We start from the raw sequence: 27,415 nt of genomic DNA, 5'->3' as shown, positions 1-27,415 counted from the left end.
TAAGAATCTTGTCTTTGTGGGAATGCCCCTTTAAAGACTTGGCTGGGCAAGTGAGGTTATCCTGCACCCTTAATTAAAAGAGCATTTCAGAGGAAATGGCAAACCTCACAAGGTTACCTTTCTAAGATACAGGAAAAAGTAAGATTTCATCATATGTATGATCACTTTTGTTGTTTACATTCTAATGTGCCCATGTAAAAGGTGTTACATTGGAAAAACCATCAGGAATTTGTCAAAATTCAGGGAAATCTGCTACATCTGGCAATTCAATACCACAAGAAAAATAAGGAGTCACTCAATTCTCCAATAAAATTATATAGAATTTTTATTTCATTAACATATTTAAAATTAATTACAATGGATGTTAAATGGAGGATATCCAATACTATTGGTCTGAGTAAACTGTCCTCCTTACTAACACAAAGGGTATATTCACCATAGACATATCACAATTATTTACTTGTTTCCCCAGTAACTTAATAAAGTGCAGACTTGCCTGGAAAAACACTACTAAGTATAATAATTGATGATGAAGCCATCAACAGACGGCTGATGACGTTGGGGTAGCACTGGCACCAAAATATGCGCCGCCATCAGGATTAAATAGCCTACAGGGTGGTGTGCTCGCATGATTTCATCACGCAAGCAATGGTAGGTTTCTTTTAAAATAAAGCTGGATCAATAGCATAACATGCAGTAGTATTATCCAAAAATTGAAATGTAAAAATTTCAATTCACTTTTGTTTGATTCCTGCAAAAGAATTAAATGGTTAACAAACATAAAATGATGTTACCTGTGGGGGCTTATAGCACATAAGCCTTTATATGGCATTTCCAAACTAAATTGGTAACCAAAAATGTAGCTTTTTTCAAATCTCTTGAAAATCTAAAAAAACTAACTGATCAGCAAAATTATACTATTGAAAAGTTATTACCATAGAAAGACACTGGTCAGATTTTTTGCATAAAATGGGCTGAGCATTAATGGACAAATTGGCTACATCCTTAAGGGGTTAAGAATCTTGTCTTTGTGGGAATGCCCCTTTAAAGACTTGGCTGGGCAAGTGAGGTTATCCTGCACCCTTAATTAAAAGAGCATTTCAGAGGAAATGGCAAACCTCACAAGGTTACCTTTCTAAGATACAGGAAAAAGTAAGATTTCATCATATGTATGATCACTTTTGTTGTTTACATTCTAATGTGCCCATGTAAAAGGTGTTACATTGGAAAAACCATCAGGAATTTGTCAAAATTCAGGGAAATCTGCTACATCTGGCAATTCAATACCACAAGAAAAATAAGGAGTCACTCAATTCTCCAATAAAATTATATAGAATTTTTATTTCATTAACATATTTAAAATTAATTACAATGGATGTTAAATGGAGGATATCCAATACTATTGGTCTGAGTAAACTGTCCTCCTTACTAACACAAAGGGTATATTCACCATAGACATATCACAATTATTTACTTGTTTCCCCAGTAACTTAATAAAGTGCAGACTTGCCTGGAAAAACACTACTAAGTATAATAATTAATCTTGGTGAAACTTTAAGTAAAAGAACAGTGTCTTACCCATAATGTGGTGTAGGTAGGGACAGCTCCCAGACACCCCAACGCGCGTTTCGCCCACGCTTCCTCAGGGGGTACGAAACAGACGCTGGGGAGCCGGAATTTAAATGTGTTACCTGACCGGATGGGTTTTGCTGCGCATGCGCCTCGAACAAATCTCCGGCGTGTTAACATGCCCCACTTCCGGTGTCCGGGAGCTAGTGCGCACGCTCGGAACCCGACAGCGCTATCGGAGTTCCGGTCATGCGCAGTGCGCCCAAGACATCGGGGGATGCCAACCAGCCAGAGACGTCTACTGCGCATGCGCCATCATCCAGATCGAAATCAGTCCAAAGGTAAGGAACAGATGTATATAGATAAGAATACATAGATCGTAAAGGGTTGTTATTTGTTCAGAACAAAAATGGTAATCTGCATGTATATGTACCGAGGTAAAACATCTTGGAAGGTATAAGTTACCCTATTGTGAAATTTTAAGTATTGTGCTGCATCATATTAAGTATACATGTTGTGACTATACATATAAATCTCAAAAATAATAAAGTGCCCAGCATCAATCAATATTGTACAAAAATGTTCTCTAAAAATTGCATAAAGTGCAAAGTTTATAAAGTGCTAATTAACAAGTGCTAAGTGCAGTTTCATACCACATACAAACATTTATCAAAGATATACAAACAAACAATTTTATAGAAAAATATATATATACTTCTTCCTATATTTTAATATTTATCCAATTTAAAGGAGAGGGGTGTTATTCCCCCTATCCTTTCCAGAAAAAGTGCTAAGAATAGTGCAAGGAGAAGGGGTGTTAATCCCCCTATCCTTTCCAGAAAAAGTGCTAAGAATAGTGCAACCAATTAACTATTACCTTCCTTCTCTTAACCTTATGGAGTTAAGTATTTTCTCTTTAGGAGTCTACTCCATTTACAATAAAATGCTACATTTTTAAAAAATTATATATACATATACTCTCCTCCCAACATAATTTCTTTCTTAAACGTACAAAGCATATTAAGCATACAAAGCATATCACGACTTCGTTCCGACAACTTCTCATGTTCCATTATTTTCATTCCACAATACGTAGATTTCTTCTATTAATTAGTTATTCCTTCTCACATCATATTCCATCATAAAGTCCAGCTCCTCCCAGCATGTAATCTTTCTACTCAATATAAGAAAAAATATAGTTAAAAACTCATGAACGGATATAGACAATTTTTCAACTAGTTAAACTCACAAAAATGGAGCGAAGCTCAGGGCTTCATTGAGACCTGCTGGGGACATAGTGCCAAGTTGCACAATCCACCTACATTCTTTCTGGGCTAAAATCCTTTTCAGGTTACCCCCTCTGACTCCACAATGCACCACTTCTATACCTCTTACTTGGAATCCCTTCGGGTCACATCCATGGTGGTGGTAGAAGTGGCGCGGCACCGGTTTTAATTCCCTTACATTGGTCACACTTTTCGCCTTCATAATGTCCCTTACGTGTTCCCTCACTCTTGTACCTAGATCTCTCAAGGTAAGTCCCACATAAATTTTTGGGCACTCACACGTCGCGTAGTACACTACCCCCGTGGTGCCACATGAGATGTAATCCCTGATTTTATATGTCCTACTTCCATCTGCCGCATCAAAGGAGTGGGCACGTTGTATATTTTGACAAGATATACATTTGCCACATGGGAAACTGCCTACCTTTTTTGTCCTCTGTCCAAAGGGGTATTCCATCTTGGGGACATAATGGCTTTGTACCAACAGGTCTTTTAAATTTTTGCTTCTCCTTGCCGTAAGTAACGGTCTCTCCGTCAGCAGTGTTTTCAGTGTAACATCTGTTTTTAAAATGGGCCAGTGTTTACTAAGAATACCTCTCAAATTATCCCATTGTTTGTTATAGGTTGATATGAATCGGACATTGCGATCACTTTTTGTTTCCTTTTTTGACTGTAATAGTTCCATTCGTCTTTTCTTTTTGGCGTTACGATACCCAATTTTGATACAACGTCTGCTGTATCCCCGATCTTTAAATCTTTCTTCAAGGTCCTTAGCCTGATATTCAAATTTTCCATCTGTGGAACAAATACGACGGGCTCTTAAAAATTGACCTCCAGGTATGGAACGTATAGTGGACGGGGGGTGGGCCGAGGAGGCATGCAGGAGAGCATTTACAGAGGTGGGCTTTCTGTACATATCGGTCTGCAAATATCCCTCAGCATCAACCTCGATCGTAATATCCAGAAAGTCCACCCTGGTCCTGCTATATGAATATGTAAGATGGATATTAAATCTATTATCATTAAGCTCCTGCATGAACTCAATCAGCTCACCCTCCGTCCCTTGCCACACAACCAGGACGTCGTCCATATATCTGAGCCAGCACTGCACATGGGGGGACCCCCTGGCACCGTCATCGCCAAAGATGGTTCTCTCCCAGTAACCTAGGAATAAGTTGGCGTATGACGGCGCACAGGCGGCCCCCATGGCAGTGCCCTGCTTTTGCACATAAAACTGATCTTTAAAAGTAAAAAAATTATGGGTTAAAATAAAAGACAGGAGTTCCACTATCAGTGATCGCAATTCCAGATCCAATGTACTGTTTAAGAGGAAAAATCTTACCGCTTCCAACCCATCACGGTGTCTAATACACGTGTACAGGCTTTCCACGTCTATTGCTACCAACATCATGTCCGATTCGACACAGATCCCGTCGACCCTCAACAGTGCATCCATACTGTCCCTGACATATGAGGGCAAGGTTTCGACCAGGGGTTTTAAATAGAAGTCAATAAATTTACAACTGGGATCACAGGGGCCCCCAATGCCAGAGACTATAGGGCGCCCAGGAGGGTCGACGGGGTCCTTATGTATTTTGGGGAGTAGATAAAACGTCGGAACCTTAGGTTCCTTCACCACTAGTCCATCAAATACTTTTTTTGGGATCACTCCCGATTCCACTGCTGAGTCTAGAATGGAGATTATTTGACCATTATATCCTCGTATGGGATTAAAGGGAAGCTTCTCATAAGTGTCTTTTCTGCGTAATTGTCGCAGGGCCTCCTTCTCGTATTTATCTTTTGGCCACACCACGACGTTCCCCCCTTTGTCCGCCGCCTTATAGACAACGTCATCGAAGGACTGTAATTCCTTCAAAGCTGCCCGCTCTTGTGCTGTTAAATTATCATTCCTCCTACCCTTCAAGTCTGATAAGGCTTTCAGATCCTCAGCCACAAGTCTAGTAAAGATCTCTATTTGAGGGCATAATGACAATGAGGGGAACGTCCTGGATCTAGGCATAACAGCCTGAGGGAACCTACCTTGAGTTTCATTGGATTGTTCTTGTTGGAGTTCCTCCAATGCTTGTAGTGCCTCCCTTTCCCTTTCGTTATCAATTTCCAACCTTGCTTCGCCACCACCATGGAGTTTCCCCAAAAGTAATTTTCTTGAGAATAAATGTAAGTCCTTTAATGCTGTAAAATAATCGAGATTATTACTTGGGGAAAAATTCAAGCCCCTACTTAGTAGGCTACATTGTGGGTCAGAGAGGGACCTGGAAGAAAGGTTAATCACCTCAAGTTGGTTTTTTGATCTCTTCTCTGATTGGTTGTTCACTGTCCACTTCCGCTTTGCCCCAAGATTCGGAGGTTCGGTCTGAGTATTATTTTGAGAGTTCTGAGTGACTGTATCTCCTGTCTGTTTTTTAGTATTACTCCTAGTTTTTGGTTTTTGGTGTCCCCCACCAGAACCCTGTGATGAAACCGATATGGATCGGGATCGGGATCTGTATCTAGTACGCCCTCTTCCATGTGTCCATCTGTAAACTCGCCCTACTTGATAGTCCGTCATATCTCTTTGCAGTTTCTCGGACTTCGTATGGCAGACTCCTTTCTCCCATTTCCCAAAATCACTGTCTAGTTCTTGATTCAGTTTCTCTAGGGCTTCTTTTGATAGTGTCTGTTTAATTTGTTCCTGAATAGCATCTATTTCAATCTCCATTTCTACCAATTGTGAATTATTCATCTCGATCAATAACTCAATATACCCAAGTGAGCATTTTGAGGATAAGTCTTCCCATTTCTTTCTCATAATTTCATCCTCCACTTCAAATGAGGGGAATACCTGTATCCTAAGTCCCCTGGGTATTAGTTTCTTCTTTAGATATTTTTCTAAAAATGCCCTATTCCACCATATTCTAGTTCTTTTTTCTAGGAGTACCTTTAACTTTACTACAGAATCTCTCATGTCTCTACCGTTCACATTAAAATCAATATTGGAATCTTCTTTAAACATTACATCCAATTGTTCCAACCAAGATTGGTCACGGACTCTAAAATCCATATTTAGCGTTGAAGAAGTTGCTGTGAAAAACACAGAAAACGTAATCAAAAACCACATCTTCATTCTGCTACACAATGGGACCAGGCACCAAGCCCCCCATCCTCAAACTTATTCCTAGGTTACTGGGAGAGAACCATCTTTGGCGATGACGGTGCCAGGGGGTCCCCCCATGTGCAGTGCTGGCTCAGATATATGGACGACGTCCTGGTTGTGTGGCAAGGGACGGAGGGTGAGCTGATTGAGTTCATGCAGGAGCTTAATGATAATAGATTTAATATCCATCTTACATATTCATATAGCAGGACCAGGGTGGACTTTCTGGATATTACGATCGAGGTTGATGCTGAGGGATATTTGCAGACCGATATGTACAGAAAGCCCACCTCTGTAAATGCTCTCCTGCATGCCTCCTCGGCCCACCCCCCGTCCACTATACGTTCCATACCTGGAGGTCAATTTTTAAGAGCCCGTCGTATTTGTTCCACAGATGGAAAATTTGAATATCAGGCTAAGGACCTTGAAGAAAGATTTAAAGATCGGGGATACAGCAGACGTTGTATCAAAATTGGGTATCGTAACGCCAAAAAGAAAAGACGAATGGAACTATTACAGTCAAAAAAGGAAACAAAAAGTGATCGCAATGTCCGATTCATATCAACCTATAACAAACAATGGGATAATTTGAGAGGTATTCTTAGTAAACACTGGCCCATTTTAAAAACAGATGTTACACTGAAAACACTGCTGACGGAGAGACCGTTACTTACGGCAAGGAGAAGCAAAAATTTAAAAGACCTGTTGGTACAAAGCCATTATGTCCCCAAGATGGAATACCCCTTTGGACAGAGGACAAAAAAGGTAGGCAGTTTCCCATGTGGCAAATGTATATCTTGTCAAAATATACAACGTGCCCACTCCTTTGATGCGGCAGATGGAAGTAGGACATATAAAATCAGGGATTACATCTCATGTGGCACCACGGGGGTAGTGTACTACGCGACGTGTGAGTGCCCAAAAATTTATGTGGGACTTACCTCGAGAGATCTAGGTACAAGAGTGAGGGAACACGTAAGGGACATTATGAAGGCGAAAAGTGTGACCAATGTAAGGGAATTAAAACCGGTGCCGCGCCACTTCTACCACCACCATGGATGTGACCCGAAGGGATTCCAAGTAAGAGGTATAGAAGTGGTGCATTGTGGAGTCAGAGGGGGTAACCTGAAAAGGATTTTAGCCCAGAAAGAATGTAGGTGGATTGTGCAACTTGGCACTATGTCCCCAGCAGGTCTCAATGAAGCCCTGAGCTTCGCTCCATTTTTGTGAGTTTAACTAGTTGAAAAATTGTCTATATCCGTTCATGAGTTTTTAACTATATTTTTTCTTATATTGAGTAGAAAGATTACATGCTGGGAGGAGCTGGACTTTATGATGGAATATGATGTGAGAAGGAATAACTAATTAATAGAAGAAATCTACGTATTGTGGAATGAAAATAATGGAACATGAGAAGTTGTCGGAACGAAGTCGTGATATGCTTTGTATGCTTAATATGCTTTGTACGTTTAAGAAAGAAATTATGTTGGGAGGAGAGTATATGTATATATAATTTTTTAAAAATGTAGCATTTTATTGTAAATGGAGTAGACTCCTAAAGAGAAAATACTTAACTCCATAAGGTTAAGAGAAGGAAGGTAATAGTTAATTGGTTGCACTATTCTTAGCACTTTTTCTGGAAAGGATAGGGGGATTAACACCCCTTCTCCTTGCACTATTCTTAGCACTTTTTCTGGAAAGGATAGGGGGAATAACACCCCTCTCCTTTAAATTGGATAAATATTAAAATATAGGAAGAAGTATATATATATTTTTCTATAAAATTGTTTGTTTGTATATCTTTGATAAATGTTTGTATGTGGTATGAAACTGCACTTAGCACTTGTTAATTAGCACTTTATAAACTTTGCACTTTATGCAATTTTTAGAGAACATTTTTGTACAATATTGATTGATGCTGGGCACTTTATTATTTTTGAGATTTATATGTATAGTCACAACATGTATACTTAATATGATGCAGCACAATACTTAAAATTTCACAATAGGGTAACTTATACCTTCCAAGATGTTTTACCTCGGTACATATACATGCAGATTACCATTTTTGTTCTGAACAAATAACAACCCTTTACGATCTATGTATTCTTATCTATATACATCTGTTCCTTACCTTTGGACTGATTTCGATCTGGATGATGGCGCATGCGCAGTAGACGTCTCTGGCTGGTTGGCATCCCCCGATGTCTTGGGCGCACTGCGCATGACCGGAACTCCGATAGCGCTGTCGGGTTCCGAGCGTGCGCACTAGCTCCCGGACACCGGAAGTGGGGCATGTTAACACGCCGGAGATTTGTTCGAGGCGCATGCGCAGCAAAACCCATCCGGTCAGGTAACACATTTAAATTCCGGCTCCCCAGCGTCTGTTTCGTACCCCCTGAGGAAGCGTGGGCGAAACGCGCGTTGGGGTGTCTGGGAGCTGTCCCTACCTACACCACATTATGGGTAAGACACTGTTCTTTTACTTAAAGTTTCACCAAGATTAATTATTATACTTAGTAGTGTTTTTCCAGGCAAGTCTGCACTTTATTAAGTTACTGGGGAAACAAGTAAATAATTGTGATATGTCTATGGTGAATATACCCTTTGTGTTAGTAAGGAGGACAGTTTACTCAGACCAATAGTATTGGATATCCTCCATTTAACATCCATTGTAATTAATTTTAAATATGTTAATGAAATAAAAATTCTATATAATTTTATTGGAGAATTGAGTGACTCCTTATTTTTCTTGTGGTATTGAATATGTCTGGGAGCAATTCCGTAGTTTGAGGATGGGGGGCTTGGTGCCTGGTCCCATTGTGTAGCAGAATGAAGATGTGGTTTTTGATTACGTTTTCTGTGTTTTTCACAGCAACTTCTTCAACGCTAAATATGGATTTTAGAGTCCGTGACCAATCTTGGTTGGAACAATTGGATGTAATGTTTAAAGAAGATTCCAATATTGATTTTAATGTGAACGGTAGAGACATGAGAGATTCTGTAGTAAAGTTAAAGGTACTCCTAGAAAAAAGAACTAGAATATGGTGGAATAGGGCATTTTTAGAAAAATATCTAAAGAAGAAACTAATACCCAGGGGACTTAGGATACAGGTATTCCCCTCATTTGAAGTGGAGGATGAAATTATGAGAAAGAAATGGGAAGACTTATCCTCAAAATGCTCACTTGGGTATATTGAGTTATTGATCGAGATGAATAATTCACAATTGGTAGAAATGGAGATTGAAATAGATGCTATTCAGGAACAAATTAAACAGACACTATCAAAAGAAGCCCTAGAGAAACTGAATCAAGAACTAGACAGTGATTTTGGGAAATGGGAGAAAGGAGTCTGCCATCCGAGAAACTGCAAAGAGATATGACGGACTATCAAGTAGGGCGAGTTTACAGATGGACACATGGAAGAGGGCGTACTAGATACAGATCCCGATCCCGATCCATATCGGTTTCATCACAGGGTTCTGGTGAGGGACACCAAAAACCAAAAACTAGGAGTAATACTAAAAAACAGACAGGAGATACAGTCACTCAGAACTCTCAAAATAATACTCAGACCGAACCTCCGAATCTTGGGGCAAAGCGGAAGTGGACAGTGAACAACCAATCAGAGAAGAGATCAAAAAACCAACTTGAGGTGATTAACCTTTCTTCCAGGTCCCTCTCTGACCCACAATGTAGCCTACTAAGTAGGGGCTTGAATTTTTCCCCAAGTAATAATCTCGATTATTTTACAGCATTAAAGGACTTACATTTATTCTCAAGAAAATTACTTTTGGGGAAACTCCATGGTGGTGGCGAAGCAAGGTTGGAAATTGATAACGAAAGGGAAAGGGAGGCACTACAAGCATTGGAGGAACTCCAACAAGAACAATCCAATGAAACTCAAGGTAGGTTCCCTCAGGCTGTTATGCCTAGATCCAGGACGTTCCCCTCATTGTCATTATGCCCTCAAATAGAGATCTTTACTAGACTTGTGGCTGAGGATCTGAAAGCCTTATCAGACTTGAAGGGTAGGAGGAATGATAATTTAACAGCACAAGAGCGGGCAGCTTTGAAGGAATTACAGTCCTTCGATGACGTTGTCTATAAGGCGGCGGACAAAGGGGGGAACGTCGTGGTGTGGCCAAAAGATAAATACGAGAAGGAGGCCCTGCGACAATTACGCAGAAAAGACACTTATGAGAAGCTTCCCTTTAATCCCATACGAGGATATAATGGTCAAATAATCTCCATTCTAGACTCAGCAGTGGAATCGGGAGTGATCCCAAAAAAAGTATTTGATGGACTAGTGGTGAAGGAACCTAAGGTTCCGACGTTTTATCTACTCCCCAAAATACATAAGGACCCCGTCGACCCTCCTGGGCGCCCTATAGTCTCTGACATTGGGGGCCCCTGTGATCCCAGTTGTAAATTTATTGACTTCTATTTAAAACCCCTGGTCGAAACCTTGCCCTCATATGTCAGGGACAGTATGGACGCACTGTTGAGGGTCGACGGGATCTGTGTCAAATCGGACATGATGTTGGTAGCAATAGACGTGGAAAGCCTGTACACGTGTATTAGACACCGTGATGGGTTGGAAGCGGTAAGATTTTTCCTCTTAAACAGTACATTGGATCTGGAATTGCGATCACTGATAGTGGAACTCCTGTCTTTTATTTTAACCCATAATTTTTTTACTTTTAAAGATCAGTTTTATGTGCAAAAGCAGGGCACTGCCATGGGGGCCGCCTGTGCGCCGTCATACGCCAACTTATTCCTAGGTTACTGGGAGAGAACCATCTTTGGCGATGACGGTGCCAGGGGGTCCCCCCATGTGCAGTGCTGGCTCAGATATATGGACGACGTCCTGGTTGTGTGGCAAGGGACGGAGGGTGAGCTGATTGAGTTCATGCAGGAGCTTAATGATAATAGATTTAATATCCATCTTACATATTCATATAGCAGGACCAGGGTGGACTTTCTGGATATTACGATCGAGGTTGATGCTGAGGGATATTTGCAGACCGATATGTACAGAAAGCCCACCTCTGTAAATGCTCTCCTGCATGCCTCCTCGGCCCACCCCCCGTCCACTATACGTTCCATACCTGGAGGTCAATTTTTAAGAGCCCGTCGTATTTGTTCCACAGATGGAAAATTTGAATATCAGGCTAAGGACCTTGAAGAAAGATTTAAAGATCGGGGATACAGCAGACGTTGTATCAAAATTGGGTATCGTAACGCCAAAAAGAAAAGACGAATGGAACTATTACAGTCAAAAAAGGAAACAAAAAGTGATCGCAATGTCCGATTCATATCAACCTATAACAAACAATGGGATAATTTGAGAGGTATTCTTAGTAAACACTGGCCCATTTTAAAAACAGATGTTACACTGAAAACACTGCTGACGGAGAGACCGTTACTTACGGCAAGGAGAAGCAAAAATTTAAAAGACCTGTTGGTACAAAGCCATTATGTCCCCAAGATGGAATACCCCTTTGGACAGAGGACAAAAAAGGTAGGCAGTTTCCCATGTGGCAAATGTATATCTTGTCAAAATATACAACGTGCCCACTCCTTTGATGCGGCAGATGGAAGTAGGACATATAAAATCAGGGATTACATCTCATGTGGCACCACGGGGGTAGTGTACTACGCGACGTGTGAGTGCCCAAAAATTTATGTGGGACTTACCTCGAGAGATCTAGGTACAAGAGTGAGGGAACACGTAAGGGACATTATGAAGGCGAAAAGTGTGACCAATGTAAGGGAATTAAAACCGGTGCCGCGCCACTTCTACCACCACCATGGATGTGACCCGAAGGGATTCCAAGTAAGAGGTATAGAAGTGGTGCATTGTGGAGTCAGAGGGGGTAACCTGAAAAGGATTTTAGCCCAGAAAGAATGTAGGTGGATTGTGCAACTTGGCACTATGTCCCCAGCAGGTCTCAATGAAGCCCTGAGCTTCGCTCCATTTTTGTGAGTTTAACTAGTTGAAAAATTGTCTATATCCGTTCATGAGTTTTTAACTATATTTTTTCTTATATTGAGTAGAAAGATTACATGCTGGGAGGAGCTGGACTTTATGATGGAATATGATGTGAGAAGGAATAACTAATTAATAGAAGAAATCTACGTATTGTGGAATGAAAATAATGGAACATGAGAAGTTGTCGGAACGAAGTCGTGATATGCTTTGTATGCTTAATATGCTTTGTACGTTTAAGAAAGAAATTATGTTGGGAGGAGAGTATATGTATATATAATTTTTTAAAAATGTAGCATTTTATTGTAAATGGAGTAGACTCCTAAAGAGAAAATACTTAACTCCATAAGGTTAAGAGAAGGAAGGTAATAGTTAATTGGTTGCACTATTCTTAGCACTTTTTCTGGAAAGGATAGGGGGATTAACACCCCTTCTCCTTGCACTATTCTTAGCACTTTTTCTGGAAAGGATAGGGGGAATAACACCCCTCTCCTTTAAATTGGATAAATATTAAAATATAGGAAGAAGCATATATATATTTTTCTATAAAATTGTTTGTTTGTATATCTTTGATAAATGTTTGTATGTGGTATGAAACTGCACTTAGCACTTGTTAATTAGCACTTTATAAACTTTGCACTTTATGCAATTTTTAGAGAACATTTTTGTACAATATTGATTGATGCTGGGCACTTTATTATTTTTGAGATTTATATGTATAGTCACAACATGTATACTTAATATGATGCAGCACAATACTTAAAATTTCACAATAGGGTAACTTATACCTTCCAAGATGTTTTACCTCGGTACATATACATGCAGATTACCATTTTTGTTCTGAACAAATAACAACCCTTTACGATCTATGTATTCTTATCTATATACATCTGTTCCTTACCTTTGGACTGATTTCGATCTGGATGATGGCGCATGCGCAGTAGACGTCTCTGGCTGGTTGGCATCCCCCGATGTCTTGGGCGCACTGCGCATGACCGGAACTCCGATAGCGCTGTCGGGTTCCGAGCGTGCGCACTAGCTCCCGGACACCGGAAGTGGGGCATGTTAACACGCCGGAGATTTGTTCGAGGCGCATGCGCAGCAAAACCCATCCGGTCAGGTAACACATTTAAATTCCGGCTCCCCAGCGTCTGTTTCGTACCCCCTGAGGAAGCGTGGGCGAAACGCGCGTTGGGGTGTCTGGGAGCTGTCCCTACCTACACCACATTATGGGTAAGACACTGTTCTTTTACTTAAAGTTTCACCAAGATTAATTATTATACTTAGTAGTGTTTTTCCAGGCAAGTCTGCACTTTATTAAGTTACTGGGGAAACAAGTAAATAATTGTGATATGTCTATGGTGAATATACCATTTGTGTTAGTAAGGAGGACAGTTTACTCAGACCAATAGTATTGGATATCCTCCATTTAACATCCATTGTAATTAATTTTAAATATGTTAATGAAATAAAAATTCTATATAATTTTATTGGAGAATTGAGTGACTCCTTATTTTTCTTGTGGTATTGAATATGTCTGGGAGCAATTCCGTAGTTTGAGGATGGGGGGCTTGGTGCCTGGTCCCATTGTGTAGCAGAATGAAGATGTGGTTTTTGATTACATCTGGCAATTGTTGTCCCAGATTTATAGAACATGTAAAAGACGGTCATATGGTACAATATGACACAACTTTATTAATCCCCCTGTGCCGCGATTCACTAAGATTGTACGCCCAATACCCTGCATGTGTCGCTTCCCCGCCGGAGTTCACCTTCTTCTTTTTGGTGCGTGTAAGTGCTTTGTCTTGTGACAAAATTCGAATCTCAAATCCCACGCTCAGCCCGAATGAGTTGGATCGTCCGAGGGCACGCTCCCTGATTTCTGCCACATGAAAGCCAGCGCAGCCGCACCACAATCCAGTCGCGTGCAACACAATCCCCTGTTGAATACCTGTAACAGCGGCGCAAATCCCGATAACTTCGAAAATCCGACGAAAGTGCAATCTGCGGAACCTTAGTAAATAAACCCCTTTATTTTTGTGTCTCCCTTTATGCTACCTCCCCAACAGAATACAGCATAAAATATGATGGTGGCCATCGTGTTTTTGTTTTCTGAGACCATGCCTTTCTGTAAATCTTTTCACTGCTTGTTGTCCACTCCAGTTTGTTGCCCTGATTTTGATAGGGTAGCAATCTGTTTTGTTCCCATGTAGATCAATGACCATCTCCTTTGTTTTGTCCACTTTAAGAATAAGATTGTTGCTCTCCCTCCATTCTACGAAGTTGTCAATAGACCTCCTTGTAATCCACAGTAGTTTAGTGTCCTTTGTCACCGGCTGACCACACTGCCATGGATAGATGATGCTAGGAGTCTCTTCTTCCCTGCAAAAGAGTGGTCCTGGGAATGTAATAAATTAAAGTGTAGATTCTGCTGTTTAGCAGAGAAGCTAATCCTGTCCATGGCAGTGTGCTCAATCTGTGACACAGGACACTGCACAGTTGGGTGGCACGGTGGCTGAGTGCACCTGAGTAGCACTTCTGCCTTGCAGGGCTGGGGTCCTGGGTTCAAATCCCACACAGGTCAACATCTGCAAAGAGTTTGTGTGTTCTCTCCGTGTTTGCATAGGTTTCCTCCGGGTCCTCCGGTTTTCTCCCACACTCCAAAACACACTCCAGGTTGTTTAGATTGCGAGTCCCATGGGGACAGGGACCAATTTGGCATGCTTTTTGCAGCGCTGTGTAATCTGTAGGAACTATATGTAGGCACTCCAAGTTTATCTGCTAAAAGTAGGTGCCAGGGTGTGCAGTGTGTACTGCTAGGCCCCAATAGGCCACACAAAGTTGTGGCACTGGTCAACTACATGGTAGACAATCAATCGACTTCCTTGGGAATATGTTCGCCAAGCTCATCCTTAGTTCGAATTACCCTTTACATCACCCCCTTCAAAGTAGCAAGTCATGGAGCAGTCAACCATGCTGTATGATGGATCCTCTAGATGGGATTCCATGGCCCATCAACTTGTCCCTGCCCCAGTAGCAGAGAAAAGTTTCACAATTCCCAAGAACTTTTATAAGAGGATGACCAATACTCCTGCTCCGCTTCCTCCTGCAGCCGGTGCAGCGTCCACACCACCAAAGCCATGGGGAAATTGCAGCAGGCTATGCTAAAACTCATATGCCTGGGCAATAGACCACACACGACCCGGCAAGATGGTGTGCGACAACTGCCGGAAACCTGTAGAAGATTGGTTTGAGATAAACTTATACAAGAATTCTTGCCTCACATGATGCCTATATGAACATGTGCAGTCATTTTGTTCATCTGAGATTACACTGTGCCTGTCCACTCATGAAAAAAATCACTGATTCCTCAGAGTAGAGACCAAAGCTAGTCATGATACAACAGACCTGGTTTAGAACCTTAATATATTTTCATATTATATTTTACAACACTCACATACTAGCTTAGTTTCACTTACAGTAGTAATAATAGCAATAAGGAATGAAATCTGGCAGGTTTCCCTGGCATTGCTTGTAGGCTTACAGGAAAATGAAACCCTGATAGACAACAGTAAGAAATGAAAGCTACTAGCAGGTAACTAGAATAAGACAGCTAATGTTTATGACCAAAGGTTAACTCTGCAGAGATAGGGTTAGTATAGAAAGGTAGCTGAAGGCGTAAACCTTAGAATATTATTTGAACACATCCACGCCCTATCTGTATATTATCAGTCATTGGTGCAGTAGACAATTGACACCTTTAAAAAGTGCAGGAAACTGATTCAGAAAAGAAAATGCCTATTGAATTCTCTACTAAAACACATAAACAGATATTGTATCACTCAACTTGGAGATCTGACAAGACGTGAGGCGAAACAGGATGATTGCAAAACTACAGCTGTGACCACTTCTCCTCACCTCATGGGGAAAGAGATCTCCAATATTTCATTTCACTACACCAAATAACCTTGACCAAAGTACTGCTTCCATTCCGACCAACCCCTCCAGGCATGTACTATAAGGATAAAGGGGGTGTAATTATTAGGGCTTCTGTAGCCTGAAATAATCGCACATGCTAACTTATTTCTAGCACCTGCGATTATTTTTCCCTTTCCGCTACCTCCACGCTTGAGGGGCGTGGCTGGCCGGGGAGTGGGCGCGACCGGCAGAGGGGCCAAGGGCGGGGAACAAAATACAGCCGGCGACTTTTCATATGTGATGCAGCCTAGGTGCAACCTCTTGATGTACCTGGCTGCGCCCCAAAATCTCTATTTCTATGTATCTATGCTTGCTCATAAAGGTAATTTATTTTACAGAAAACGTAATACTCCTTGCTAATCAGCATGCAGCATTCAATTTTCTTTTTAGCATAAAGCTGATTCTTCTAGAATATAGAAATACATCAATGTTATTCTGTCTCTGACCTGGATTATAGTTTTGTGATGGCTCATGGCCTGAATCCTCCCAGTTTCCTTTAAATTTGTGTATGTTGATATCTGTGAAAAATTAATTTATTTTCCAGTTTTTCCAAGTGCAGTGAGGACCAAAGCTCACACAGTTGTGCTCTTAACTCTCTGCACAGAGACACCTATATGGTTAAATGGTATCACATATAATCTTCAAACTCTGCAGACAATTCATTAGAAGCAAAACACCTATTGGGGCACATGTATCAAACTTTTGGGTTCCTTTTTTTAATTTTTGAAACTTTTTATGGTACTTGTGTTCATTTGCGACCTTTTTGTGGTGCCTAAAACAGTCTCTCTTCAAAGTTCACCATTGTCTAGTTTTCTGCAGTGTTCCCTGAGTTATTACTTGAATCCAGATGTGAAAGTTTGACCTTTTTTTAAAAAATTAGCTTGGATCTGATTGCAACTTTTGGAGACTTTTATGCAACTTTTGTTTTACTTAAGGCCAAACGCCACATGTATCAATAAGGAAAAGCCGCTAAGATACATCTGACAAGAAGAAAAGCCAATAAAAGTCCCAAAAAAACAGACGGACAAAGCCGAACTTATGATACTTGTGCTCCATTGTAGTAATCCATGTTAGGAAGTCTAATGTTCAGATCATTGTTGGAATAAAAAGATTCCTACGGCCATGTTTTTATATCAAAGATAGAGATTTTTTAGGCATTTTATTTATTTATTTAAGGTGAATTCTAAGAATTTTGTTGACCTTCAACTGACACGCCTTACTGTATCTGAGCTTCTATAATCCACTTGGATAGTTGTTTTTTTTAACATGGTACAATCTATAAATTACATTTCCAGGAATGAAAATCATGTACAAACATAGAACCAGTGGGGAACATTGATGCATGTAATGTACCAAGTAGAAGAAATACACAATGGTTCTATTTTTTTAAGGTACACTTGAATTTCCATAGTTATATTTGTAGCACTCTGTAAGACAAAGCCTAGTAAATATAGTTACTTTTGGCATTATGAGCCAGAAACCTGCTGGACTAGTCTTGATGTTGTAGCTAGAAGGCTGATGTTTGTCTACATCAGAGGTACAATAGACACCGCAAGAAAGAGCGTAATATGAAACACTTTTTCTTACCTAACAAAGGAAGGGTTTATAGACAAGTTCAGAGAAGTCGCCGTTTCCCGTGGAAGTATGTGGAAAAACAATGTGTTGCAAACATTTCCTGCACAGTCAGCACGCCATGAAAACACAGATATGAGTTAGCTAAAGAGAAGACTGCAGCAGAACATGGAAAACACTTATACACTGTATGCAGGGTCCCAAAATCAGCACATGACTTCCATCTGTATAATAAATATATGTACAGGTCAAGCGGTGTAATATCTCACAAAATACACATCGGATCGGAAGACAGACTATCTGTCAAATATTTTTTAAAAATCTATTCAATGATACCAAACTCTGCCAGCCTACACCCACCCTCTAGTGGTGGGGCAGACAGAAACTTTTAAATCTTAAATAGGAACCACATTTTCTATTTCCTTAAAGGAAACCTACCACTTGGAAATGGTCATTCTGACTCACACTAACCTGCACATAAGTGGAGCTGAGCTGGTACAGGCACATATTTTGGTTAAACATATACTATCCAGAAGTCTTGTGCTATCGCGAGACTTCAGCAGTCTCCTCGCGTCCGCAGTGCGCATGCCCTAATGCTCCTGAGGGCTCGGTGAATTCACCGGCTCTCAGGAGCAAAGAAGGGAGGGTGGGGGGAGGCAGGGACGGCACTGTGCATGCCTCCCATATTGCTAATGCCCAAGCTCTGTGACGTAGAGAGAAGCGCCGAGTGGCTTATTAGCAAAGATAAGAATCTATAGTTATAATCCATCCATTTCAGTATATGTTTAACCAAAATATGTGCCTGCACCAGCTCAGCTTCACTAATGTGCAGGTTAGTGTGGGTCAGAATGACAATTTCCTTTGAGAAATTCCTTAAGAAAAATTACATTGATTCAGTCTACAATTCAAGTCATTTTATCGACAAAAATTAAAATGGGTAAAAAGTTGTTTAAAAATGGGGGCATTTCTCGGAAATTCTCAATTTTTAACAATTTTTTACCCATTAAAAAAATATGTGATAAATATTTCTTAAAAATGTATTCAATAGTATTAAAGTTAGCCCTGTATTTTCACCGCCCGGGAGTGCGGTGGGGGTATCTAATTTTGTATGTAGAAACTACATTCAGCCAAGGACCAGGTTTTCTGCTCTCTTCAGGGTGCTGCTTTAATGTGTTCCCTTGCCTGTAATACATCAAGAGAGCTTTATTAACTTAATACTCCTCCCCTCTGAAGAGGAGGATTTTTATTGCTGTCTACAAAGTTTGCAAATATTGAATGCTCTACTTGAAGTGCTCAAACTTGGTAACATTGGATAACTGTTAGAAAAATATTGCATAAGTCTATTTTCAGATTTTGGATTTTTGCACACATTTTGATTGTTGACAATTACAGTGCCATTTCTATTTTTAAGTTGCTTCCCAAGGGTTGGGGGTAGCAGTAAGAGGCCCGAGTTTGTTATGATTGGATAGATTTTTAAAAAAATATTTGAAAGGTATATTTTTACTTTTTCACTCTGATTTGTATTTTGCAAGATATTCCACCATCATGAACTTTTATATATATTATTAGGTACACCATGCTAGTAACGGGTTGGACCCCCTTTTGCATTCAGAACTGCTTCAATTCTTCGTGGCATAGATTCAACAAGGTGCTGGAAGCATTCCTCAGAAATTTTGGTCCATATTGACATGATGGCATCACACAGTTGCCGCAGATTTGTCGGCTGCACATCCATGATGCGAATCTCCCGTTCCACCACATCCCAAAGATGCTCTATTGGATTAAGATCTGGTGACTGTGGAGGCCATTTGAGTACAGTGAACTCATTGTCATGTTCAAGAAACCAGTCTGAGATGATTCCAGCTTTATGACATGGCGCATTATCCTGCTGAAAGTAGCCATCAGATGTTGGGTACATTGTGGTCATAAAGGGATGGACATGGTCAGCAACAATACTCAGGTAGGCTGTGGCGTTGCAACGATGCTCAATTGGTACCAAGGGGCCCAAAGAGTGCCAAGAAAATATTCCCCACACCATGACACCACCACCACCAGCCTGAACCGTTGATACAAGGCAGGATGGATCCATGCTTTCATGTTGTTGATGCCAAATTCTGACCCTACCATCCGAATGTCACAGCAGAAATCGAGACTCATCAGATCAGGCAACGTTTTTCCAATCTTCTACTGTCCAATTTCGATGAGCTTGTGCAAATTGTAGCCTCAGTTTCCTGTTCTTAGCTGAAAGGAGTGGCACCCGGTGTGGTCTTCTGTTGCTGTGGCCCATCTGCCTCAAAGTTTGACGTACTGTGCATTCAGAGATGCTCTTCTGCCTACCTTGGTTGTAACGGGTGGCGATTTGAGTCACTGTTGCCTTTCTATCAGCTCGAACCAGTCTGCCCATTCTCCTCTGACCTCTGGCATCAACAAGGCATTTCCGCCCACAGAACTGCCGCTCACTGGATGTTTTTTCTTTTTCGGACCATTCTCTGTAAACCCTAGAGATAGTTGTGCGTGAAAATCCCAGTAGATCAGCAGTTTCTGAAATACTCAGACCAGCCCTTCTGGCACCAACAACCATGCCACGTTCAAAGGCACTCAAATCACCTTTCTTCCCCATACTGATGCTCGGTTTGAACTGCAGGAGATTGTCTTGACCATGTCTACATGCCTAAATGCACTGAGTTGCCGCAATGTGATTGGCTGATTAGAAATTAAGTGTTAACAAGCAGTTGGACAAGTGTATCTAATAAAGTGGCCGGTGAGTGTATGTTCGTACAGTGTAATGCAGCTGTGCTTGGTATTGCAGCTCAGTCCCAACCACTTGAATGGGACAGTTCTGCAACCAGCCTGCATGACAATGGCCGTCATCTCACTGGTCACTGATGCCAGACACTTTTCATCTTTACTAATCTGAGACTGATCACCTATTTCTAAGGAGGGTTGAAGGTAATGCTTAACAGTCTGAACAAGGATCCTTTCTTTTACTAAGAAGTGTAAGTTGCTATGTATCCATTCTTTTCCTTTCGGTTCTGGAGATACCATGACCACATAACCACCTGAAATTCAAATTAATGAGACATTTCATGCGGTATAACATAAGCCATGCCCACAGTAATGTGCTCTAAGAATAAACACATACACGCCGGCTTTATAACAGAAACTTACATACCCAAATTGTTGTGCAGATTCTAACAATAGCAATAGGGAGTTGCCCGACAACACTGCACGGACAACATTCTCTAATGTTATTATAAATTTGTGCGACACTACATTATACAAAGATATCTTCTAATGATGATGACCCATTAACCTAATTTAGAATAAATATTGTACCATGAAGCAATCTGTATGAGGTACTTATTACTAAAGTATTACTCAAGGAAACAGATCAGCATGTCTACAACCTATACTTCACTATGCCCTTAAAACTGCAATCGCCTGTTGAGTCATCAAATTCAAGAGTATATTCTAGTGAAATGAGGAGCGTAATAATCCTTTTTTCCCCAGAAATAAGTGAGGTAATCGTGATACAAACAACAGGTGAGAGGGGTTGTAGGATCACCAGAAAAAAGAAGTTTAAAGATACAGTAGATAAGAGTTTCACAACCTGGAGCCCGCACATTACTACACGGAAGACCAATGAGCACTGCCATCACTGGTACAGGAGACCAGGCAATGCTAAGCATGTAAGACAAGTGCTCACCCCTCCCGGCATGTCCTGATCTGCCCTGGCTTCTGACACTGGCTGTAAGTGCTGGCATTAGGACCCAGGGTAGTGCAGTGCCCGGAGCGAGAGGGGACTCGAGCAGTGAGGACATGTCTGTTGTACTGCACTCACAGCTAGGACCCTCTCCTGCTTCAGGTGCTGCATTGCATTGGGTCCTAACGCCGGCAAATACAGGCAGCATCAGAAGCCTGAGCAGAGGAGGAGAGGAAAGAATGAACGGAGCCTGGATAAGTGATCATTTGTTTGTTTTTTTTTTGTCTGATCTGGGGGTCTCTACTATTATATGCCTGCTCTGGGAGACTCCGGTATAAGTGCCTGCTCTGGGGGTCTCTACTATTATATGCCTGCTCTGGGGGTCTCTACTATTATATGCCTGCTCTGGGAGACTCAAGTATTAGTGCCTGCTCTGGGGGTCTCTACTATTAGACATCTTTTCAGGGGGTCTCTATCTGCTCCAGGGGTCTTCAGTGTTATGTGACTGCTATGGTGGTCTCCAGTATTATAGGTCTGCTCTAGGGGTCTCCACTATTATACGTCTACTCCAGGGGTCTCCTATATTATGGGTCTGCTCTGGGATCTGTACTATTATACATCTGCTCTTGAAGTAGGTCTGCTCTGGAGGTCTCCAGTATTAGTGTCTGTTCTAGGGGTCTACTGTACTATAGGTCTGCATTGGGGTTCCCCACTATTATATATCTGCTCTGGGGTGTTTCCATTATAATAGGTCTGCTCTGGAGGTCTCCAATATTATACATTTTCTCTGGGGTGTCTCCATTGTAATAGGTCTGCTCTGGGGGGGGGGTCTCCAGTACCATTATCCAGTTATATATTATAGCCCACAAAATGCAAATCACTGTCTAAGAAAACAACAACAATTCCTTACTCCAACTTTGGCGTGCACACCCAGGCTGGAAGAGCATGATATACATATGTTTTAAATAGAGACAAGAGAATAAGCTGTTGCTTATTGTGATGAACCCCCGCTCTCTGGTCCAGTCACGGGGTAAACTTACTCTAGGGAGCCTCCCAATTTGCAACATAAATCCCATCCAACTATCCAAAAGGGTGTATTTTCACTCTCAGCGTTCACACAACTGCCACCAGCACCCACAATTCATTAAGAAGGTCGTAGGCACCTTTTGTGCACAGATAAGTCACGCTGGTAAATCACACAGGACATACAATTACTAAATATGTTTTTCTATAACAAAATAAAAAAACTGTTCAGAAACTCAGATTCTATAAGGCTAGAAGTTTTAAAATTTAATATACAAAAAAGTACAGTCCACACATAAAATATACACTTATCGGGTTAAAAAAGGTCATAGAACAATATACATCCATTACTTACAAACAGTTCTGAAAATAAAATGATATAAAAAAAACAAATAACTTTACTATGGGATAGTTAAAACTATTCGGCTGGGGAACTCAGCAAACACGATTCAGGTAGCCTTCCAGTAAAGATAGATTTCCCAAGACTGACCAAGAGTAGATGCTGGTATCCTCTTTTGAAATCTCTACCTAATCCTGCCCCCTTTGTGATCACCCTGTACCAAGGTGTGAGCTTTGCTTCCCAACCCCAAAATCCTTGGTGCTCGATACCCCAAAGGTATCTAAGGCAACAATCATTATTTCATTGACAAGGATTTGAAATTTATGAATTATGGCTGACTTTGAAGTATGGTATAGTATATACTATATAGTATAGTATATAGCAGCCATTTTAAGGGACATGGCAAATCACAAATGGGGAGCGGCCGCAGCATCTACTTTCATTGCCATTTCTTATTTATGGAACAGAGCACAAACAGAGCGGAGCAGGATAAGCATTCGTCCTGAATTATGAAATTTGGGGAATGTTGATTGCTTATCTATAAATGAAATTTGGTGAAGTAATTTATGAGAGCATGTGGGCCACAATTAAAAAAGAAAAAAAATGCAGAACTTGTGTAATATTATCACACTTATTCTTTTCATCAGCTGGAACAAAGTACTTTCTGGAGCAATTAAAAAAATGAAAGGCATATCTTTTTTTCCTGCTACATTTTCGATCTGATTTTTGTCATTGGTCACTTTGGGTGACATATATCTAATGCTCATGGTCAGCTTTAAATAAACACACAAAAGTTTCTTAAAACATAAGGGTTATTGCATGTCATTTCTTCATATCCCATGCAATATGTAGTGCATGAGGGTTCTCCTCACTAGTGGATAGTTTGTGGCCCTTGCAAGTCCCAAATTTAAACCATTCTCTTACATGCTGCCATGCAGCATAACAACAGGGAAATTGTTCATGGAGTTCTAAGTGCCACATTCAAAATTACAGTTTTGCTTAAGCCTTAAAGGAAATCTACCAATTGAAATGGCAGGTTTAGATGGAAATACCGAGCACCAGCTCAGGGTGAGCTGGTGCCGGAGCTTATTTTTGTTAGTGTTTTAAACCGCGGTATCGCGGTTTAAAACACTTTTTAAACTTTATAGCCGGCGCAGGGAGGTACGCGCTCGGCGCTTACCATGCGCGCGGCTACATAGGAAGTGAAGGAGAGCCGTGCGCATGGTAAGCGCCGAGCGCGTACCTCCCTGCGGTTTAAAACACTAACAAAAATAAGCTCCGGCACCAGCTCACCCTGAGCTGGTGCCCGGTATTTCCATCAGAAACCTGCCACTTCAAGTGGTAGGTTTCCTTTAAGGGTCCCATATATGTACATTGAAGGAGATTTAAAAAAAATGGGTGTGGGGTGGGTTTATGTATATTTACAGTCATTTATGTTTATTTGTGGATGTGTATTGTCTTTGTTTATTGGTTTGGTTTAGGTTGTGATAATCGGTTGGGTGGGGGTTGTGGTATTTGGTGTTTATTCATTTTGGTGCATTTTAAGTTATTGTTCTTGCTAGGTGTGAATGTGGCTGGACCAGCAGGTAAGTTATTGTATATATTGTATATTATGTTTGGTTTGTGTTATGTATTGTTATGTTTTTTTACTTTTATATAAAATAAAAGATCTACAGGGCCTGACTTAAGCTTGTGCTTTTTGTCACAAAAAAAAATAATTGTTATGTGAAAAAGCCAACTATAAATTCAATATTTTCTTATTCACATTTTTAGTGGATCTAATGTCTGTTCATGTGAAAAATAGAGCACGTCCTAGTCTAAGCCATTTTTATTCACAAAACCCTCATAAACTATATTTTATAGATATAAGTATAGGATAAGTAAAAAAGGATGGCACAAGAATGAAACTTGGAAAGTGGAAAGTGGTGTTGTGTTGAGGCTACAATACTCAATGGCCAACACACCAAAAACACTGTATAATTCAAACAAAGAAAAAGCCAGTGTGTATAGGCTGAAAACAAATATTAGTTTTATTATACAAATACTAAGCACACCAAAAAAGAGATGTCACAGTCATGTGACTTCCTCAGGGGTAAGTGACTTACCCCTGAGGAAGTCGCATGACTGCGACGTAACGCGTGGGGTGCCTCTGGCCACAGGTCCCGGACCATATCGTCCCCTTGGTTACGCTTTTTCACATGCCTCTATTTAGCTGCTTGACCCTGCCCTGTTCTTACACTTACCTCCTAGGATGCCCTCCTTTGTTGAGGACCTCTGCAGGAGTGCATGATTATTGTCATAGGGTAGTTTTGTATGCACATTTTATTATGTATTGACTTTATATATGGGGGACTTGTGTCCGCTCATTGATTGACTTGTGGCCGCATGTGGATCTCTGTTACTTGTATTGATCCACATGTTCATGTGTATTTGTACACTTTTTAAATGTTTTTAAGGTTTTGAGGTGTGACATCTCTTTTTTGGTGTGCTTAGTATTTGTATAATAAAACTAATATTTGTTTTCAGCCTATAGACACCGGCTTTTTCTTTGTTTGAATTATACAAGAATGAAACTTGGCCATCAAAAAGAATAAAAATGTCAGTTTTTCCTGGCCTAAAATTGGATATGTTATGTGGATTTACTTTTCTCCTTTGCAGTGGAGAGCCTGGTGCTTTATTTACTTAGAAGTATAAGCCTCTTAAAGGAAGTCTATGAACTCCCCCCCCCCCCTATTATAATTTGCCTTTGCTATAATTACCCTTATTATGTATTTCTATTATACTGCTTTTAAGAAATTTCCAGTTTAATCCATATGTTATTGGGGCAGTTGTTTCACCTAAGGAGTGTCCTCAGCATCCGGGTGACTGCCTGAGCCACTACCCTCTCCATTAGATGAGCAGGAGATTTGTCTTGTGGAACACACAGGGCAACATTGGAAGAAAGAAGGAAATGGTTTAGGTGGGAAAAGTAGGACTCAAGGGCTGGACAAAACATCCTGGATGCACCAACTGTCTCATTAGCATTCATATTACTATTGATCTATCTCAAAAATGGCATAATGGACAGAAATAATAATAACATGTCCATTAAGGTTGGTGAGGGCCCCTGGCCCAAAGTCTGGTAGGATGTAGCATACATACAAATCCTTCTGCTCACTATCTACTATCTCCTCAGTAATAAATTCATATGCAACTGCCTCAACCCCAGTAATGCATCTACATATAGTGCCTCATGCCCCAGCAATACATCTATACGCAGCCACCACCAGTAATACATCTATATACAGCCACCTCACCCCAAGTAATACATCTATATGCAGCCGTCAACACCACCAGTAATACATCTATATACAGCTGCTTCACCCCCCACTAATACATCTATATACAGCCACCTCATCCCCCAGCAATACATCTATATACAGTCGCCTCACCCCCTACAATACATCTATATGCAGCCGCCAACACCACCAGTAATACATCTATATACAGCCACCTCACCCCCAGTAATACATGCATATACAGCTGCCTCATCCCCCAGTAATACATCTATATATAGCCATCCTAACCCCCAGTAATACATCTATATACAGCTGCCTCATCCCCCAGTAATACAACTACATACAGCCACCAACTCCGCAGGAATACATCTGTATGCGACTGCCATATGCCCCAGCAATACACCTTTATACAGCCACTAACCACCCAGTAATACATCTATATATATCTATAAACCACTGCTGAGCATTGCTTAAGCCAGAGACAGTCAGCTCATATGAGACTGTATGGGACTCAAGGTACAAAGGCCAGCTCTACACAACTAGACAGCTCACTGCAAGCCGACTGGGAATCTGGGAATGATGTGCTGTGGCACTGCCGTACTATCTGGGAGCGGCAACGGCGCATCATGCGGGATGCTAGTGAAACATACAAATGTTTGACTGACACTATCATTCAGACATTGTTATCTGATGGAGACTCCTTTGGGAGCAAGATGGTGGCCTATAATCCGGCTCTGGGTATGTTGAAAATTGCATTTAATTACTCTACAACATGCCAAACGCATATTATAACGCTTGGTAGAGATGGAAGGCATTTCTCCTGAGCATACAACTATAATGTATAACAGTGTTTTCAAATTTGATATTATTTCAATCATTTTCCAGAAACTGACATATAATATATGATGAATGGCTTCCAATGTCTTGCATATAAGTCTTCCAAAACTGACAATTTCAAGCAACCATCTCATTTGCATTAAGCCCTCTGAATCCCCCAAGACTCACCACTTACGACAGATGTCAAGGACGAAAAGGATTTGGCAAGTTTAATTTCAACTTTCCGATCACCTTGTTTTGAAAATTAAAGAGCTGGCAGCAGCTACATCTACTTATTGAATGATGCTGCATTTACCTTGTGTGTATGGGTGCCTGTAGGCTGCAGGTATTTTATATGGAGGTAAACATTCATTTACATTTAGCAGCTCTTATTGCCATCACTGTCACTTCTCTTCATTATGTCGGCCTGCAGTATGCCCTAAAAGTGGAGAGAGATTAATAGATCAGGTAAATACACTAACCGGCCACTTTATTAGGTACACTTGTCCAACTGCTCGTTAACACTTAATTTCTAATCAGCCAATCACATGGCGGCAACTCAGTGCATTTAGGCATGTAGACATGGTCAAGACAATCTCCTGCAGTTCCAACTGAGCATCAGTATGGGGAAGAAAGGTGATTTGAGTGCCTTTGAACGTGGCATGGTTGTTGGTGCCAGCAGGGCTGGTCTGAGTATTTCAGA

The 27,415-nt window shown here is 40.9% G+C and overlaps 1 protein-coding gene across 1 annotated transcript in view; it reads right to left on the bottom strand.

The window, feature by feature from the left end:
- TNFSF10 (TNF superfamily member 10) overlaps window positions 1-27,155 on the bottom strand; it is a 67,322-nt gene extending 40,167 nt beyond the window's left edge. Inside the window, exon 1 of the mRNA XM_072142792.1 lies at window positions 27,029-27,155. Coding sequence (XP_071998893.1) covers window positions 27,029-27,085 — 57 coding nt within the window. The 5' untranslated portion in view covers window positions 27,086-27,155. The remainder of the gene's footprint in view (window positions 1-27,028) is intronic.
- Between the last annotated feature and the right edge of the window lie 260 nt (window positions 27,156-27,415).

The sequence above is a fragment of the Engystomops pustulosus genome, chromosome 3 (genome assembly GCF_040894005.1).
Source record: "Engystomops pustulosus chromosome 3, aEngPut4.maternal, whole genome shotgun sequence".
Classification (NCBI taxonomy): domain Eukaryota; kingdom Metazoa; phylum Chordata; class Amphibia; order Anura; family Leptodactylidae; genus Engystomops; species Engystomops pustulosus.
This window is presented reverse-complemented; position numbering and strand designations above follow the sequence as displayed.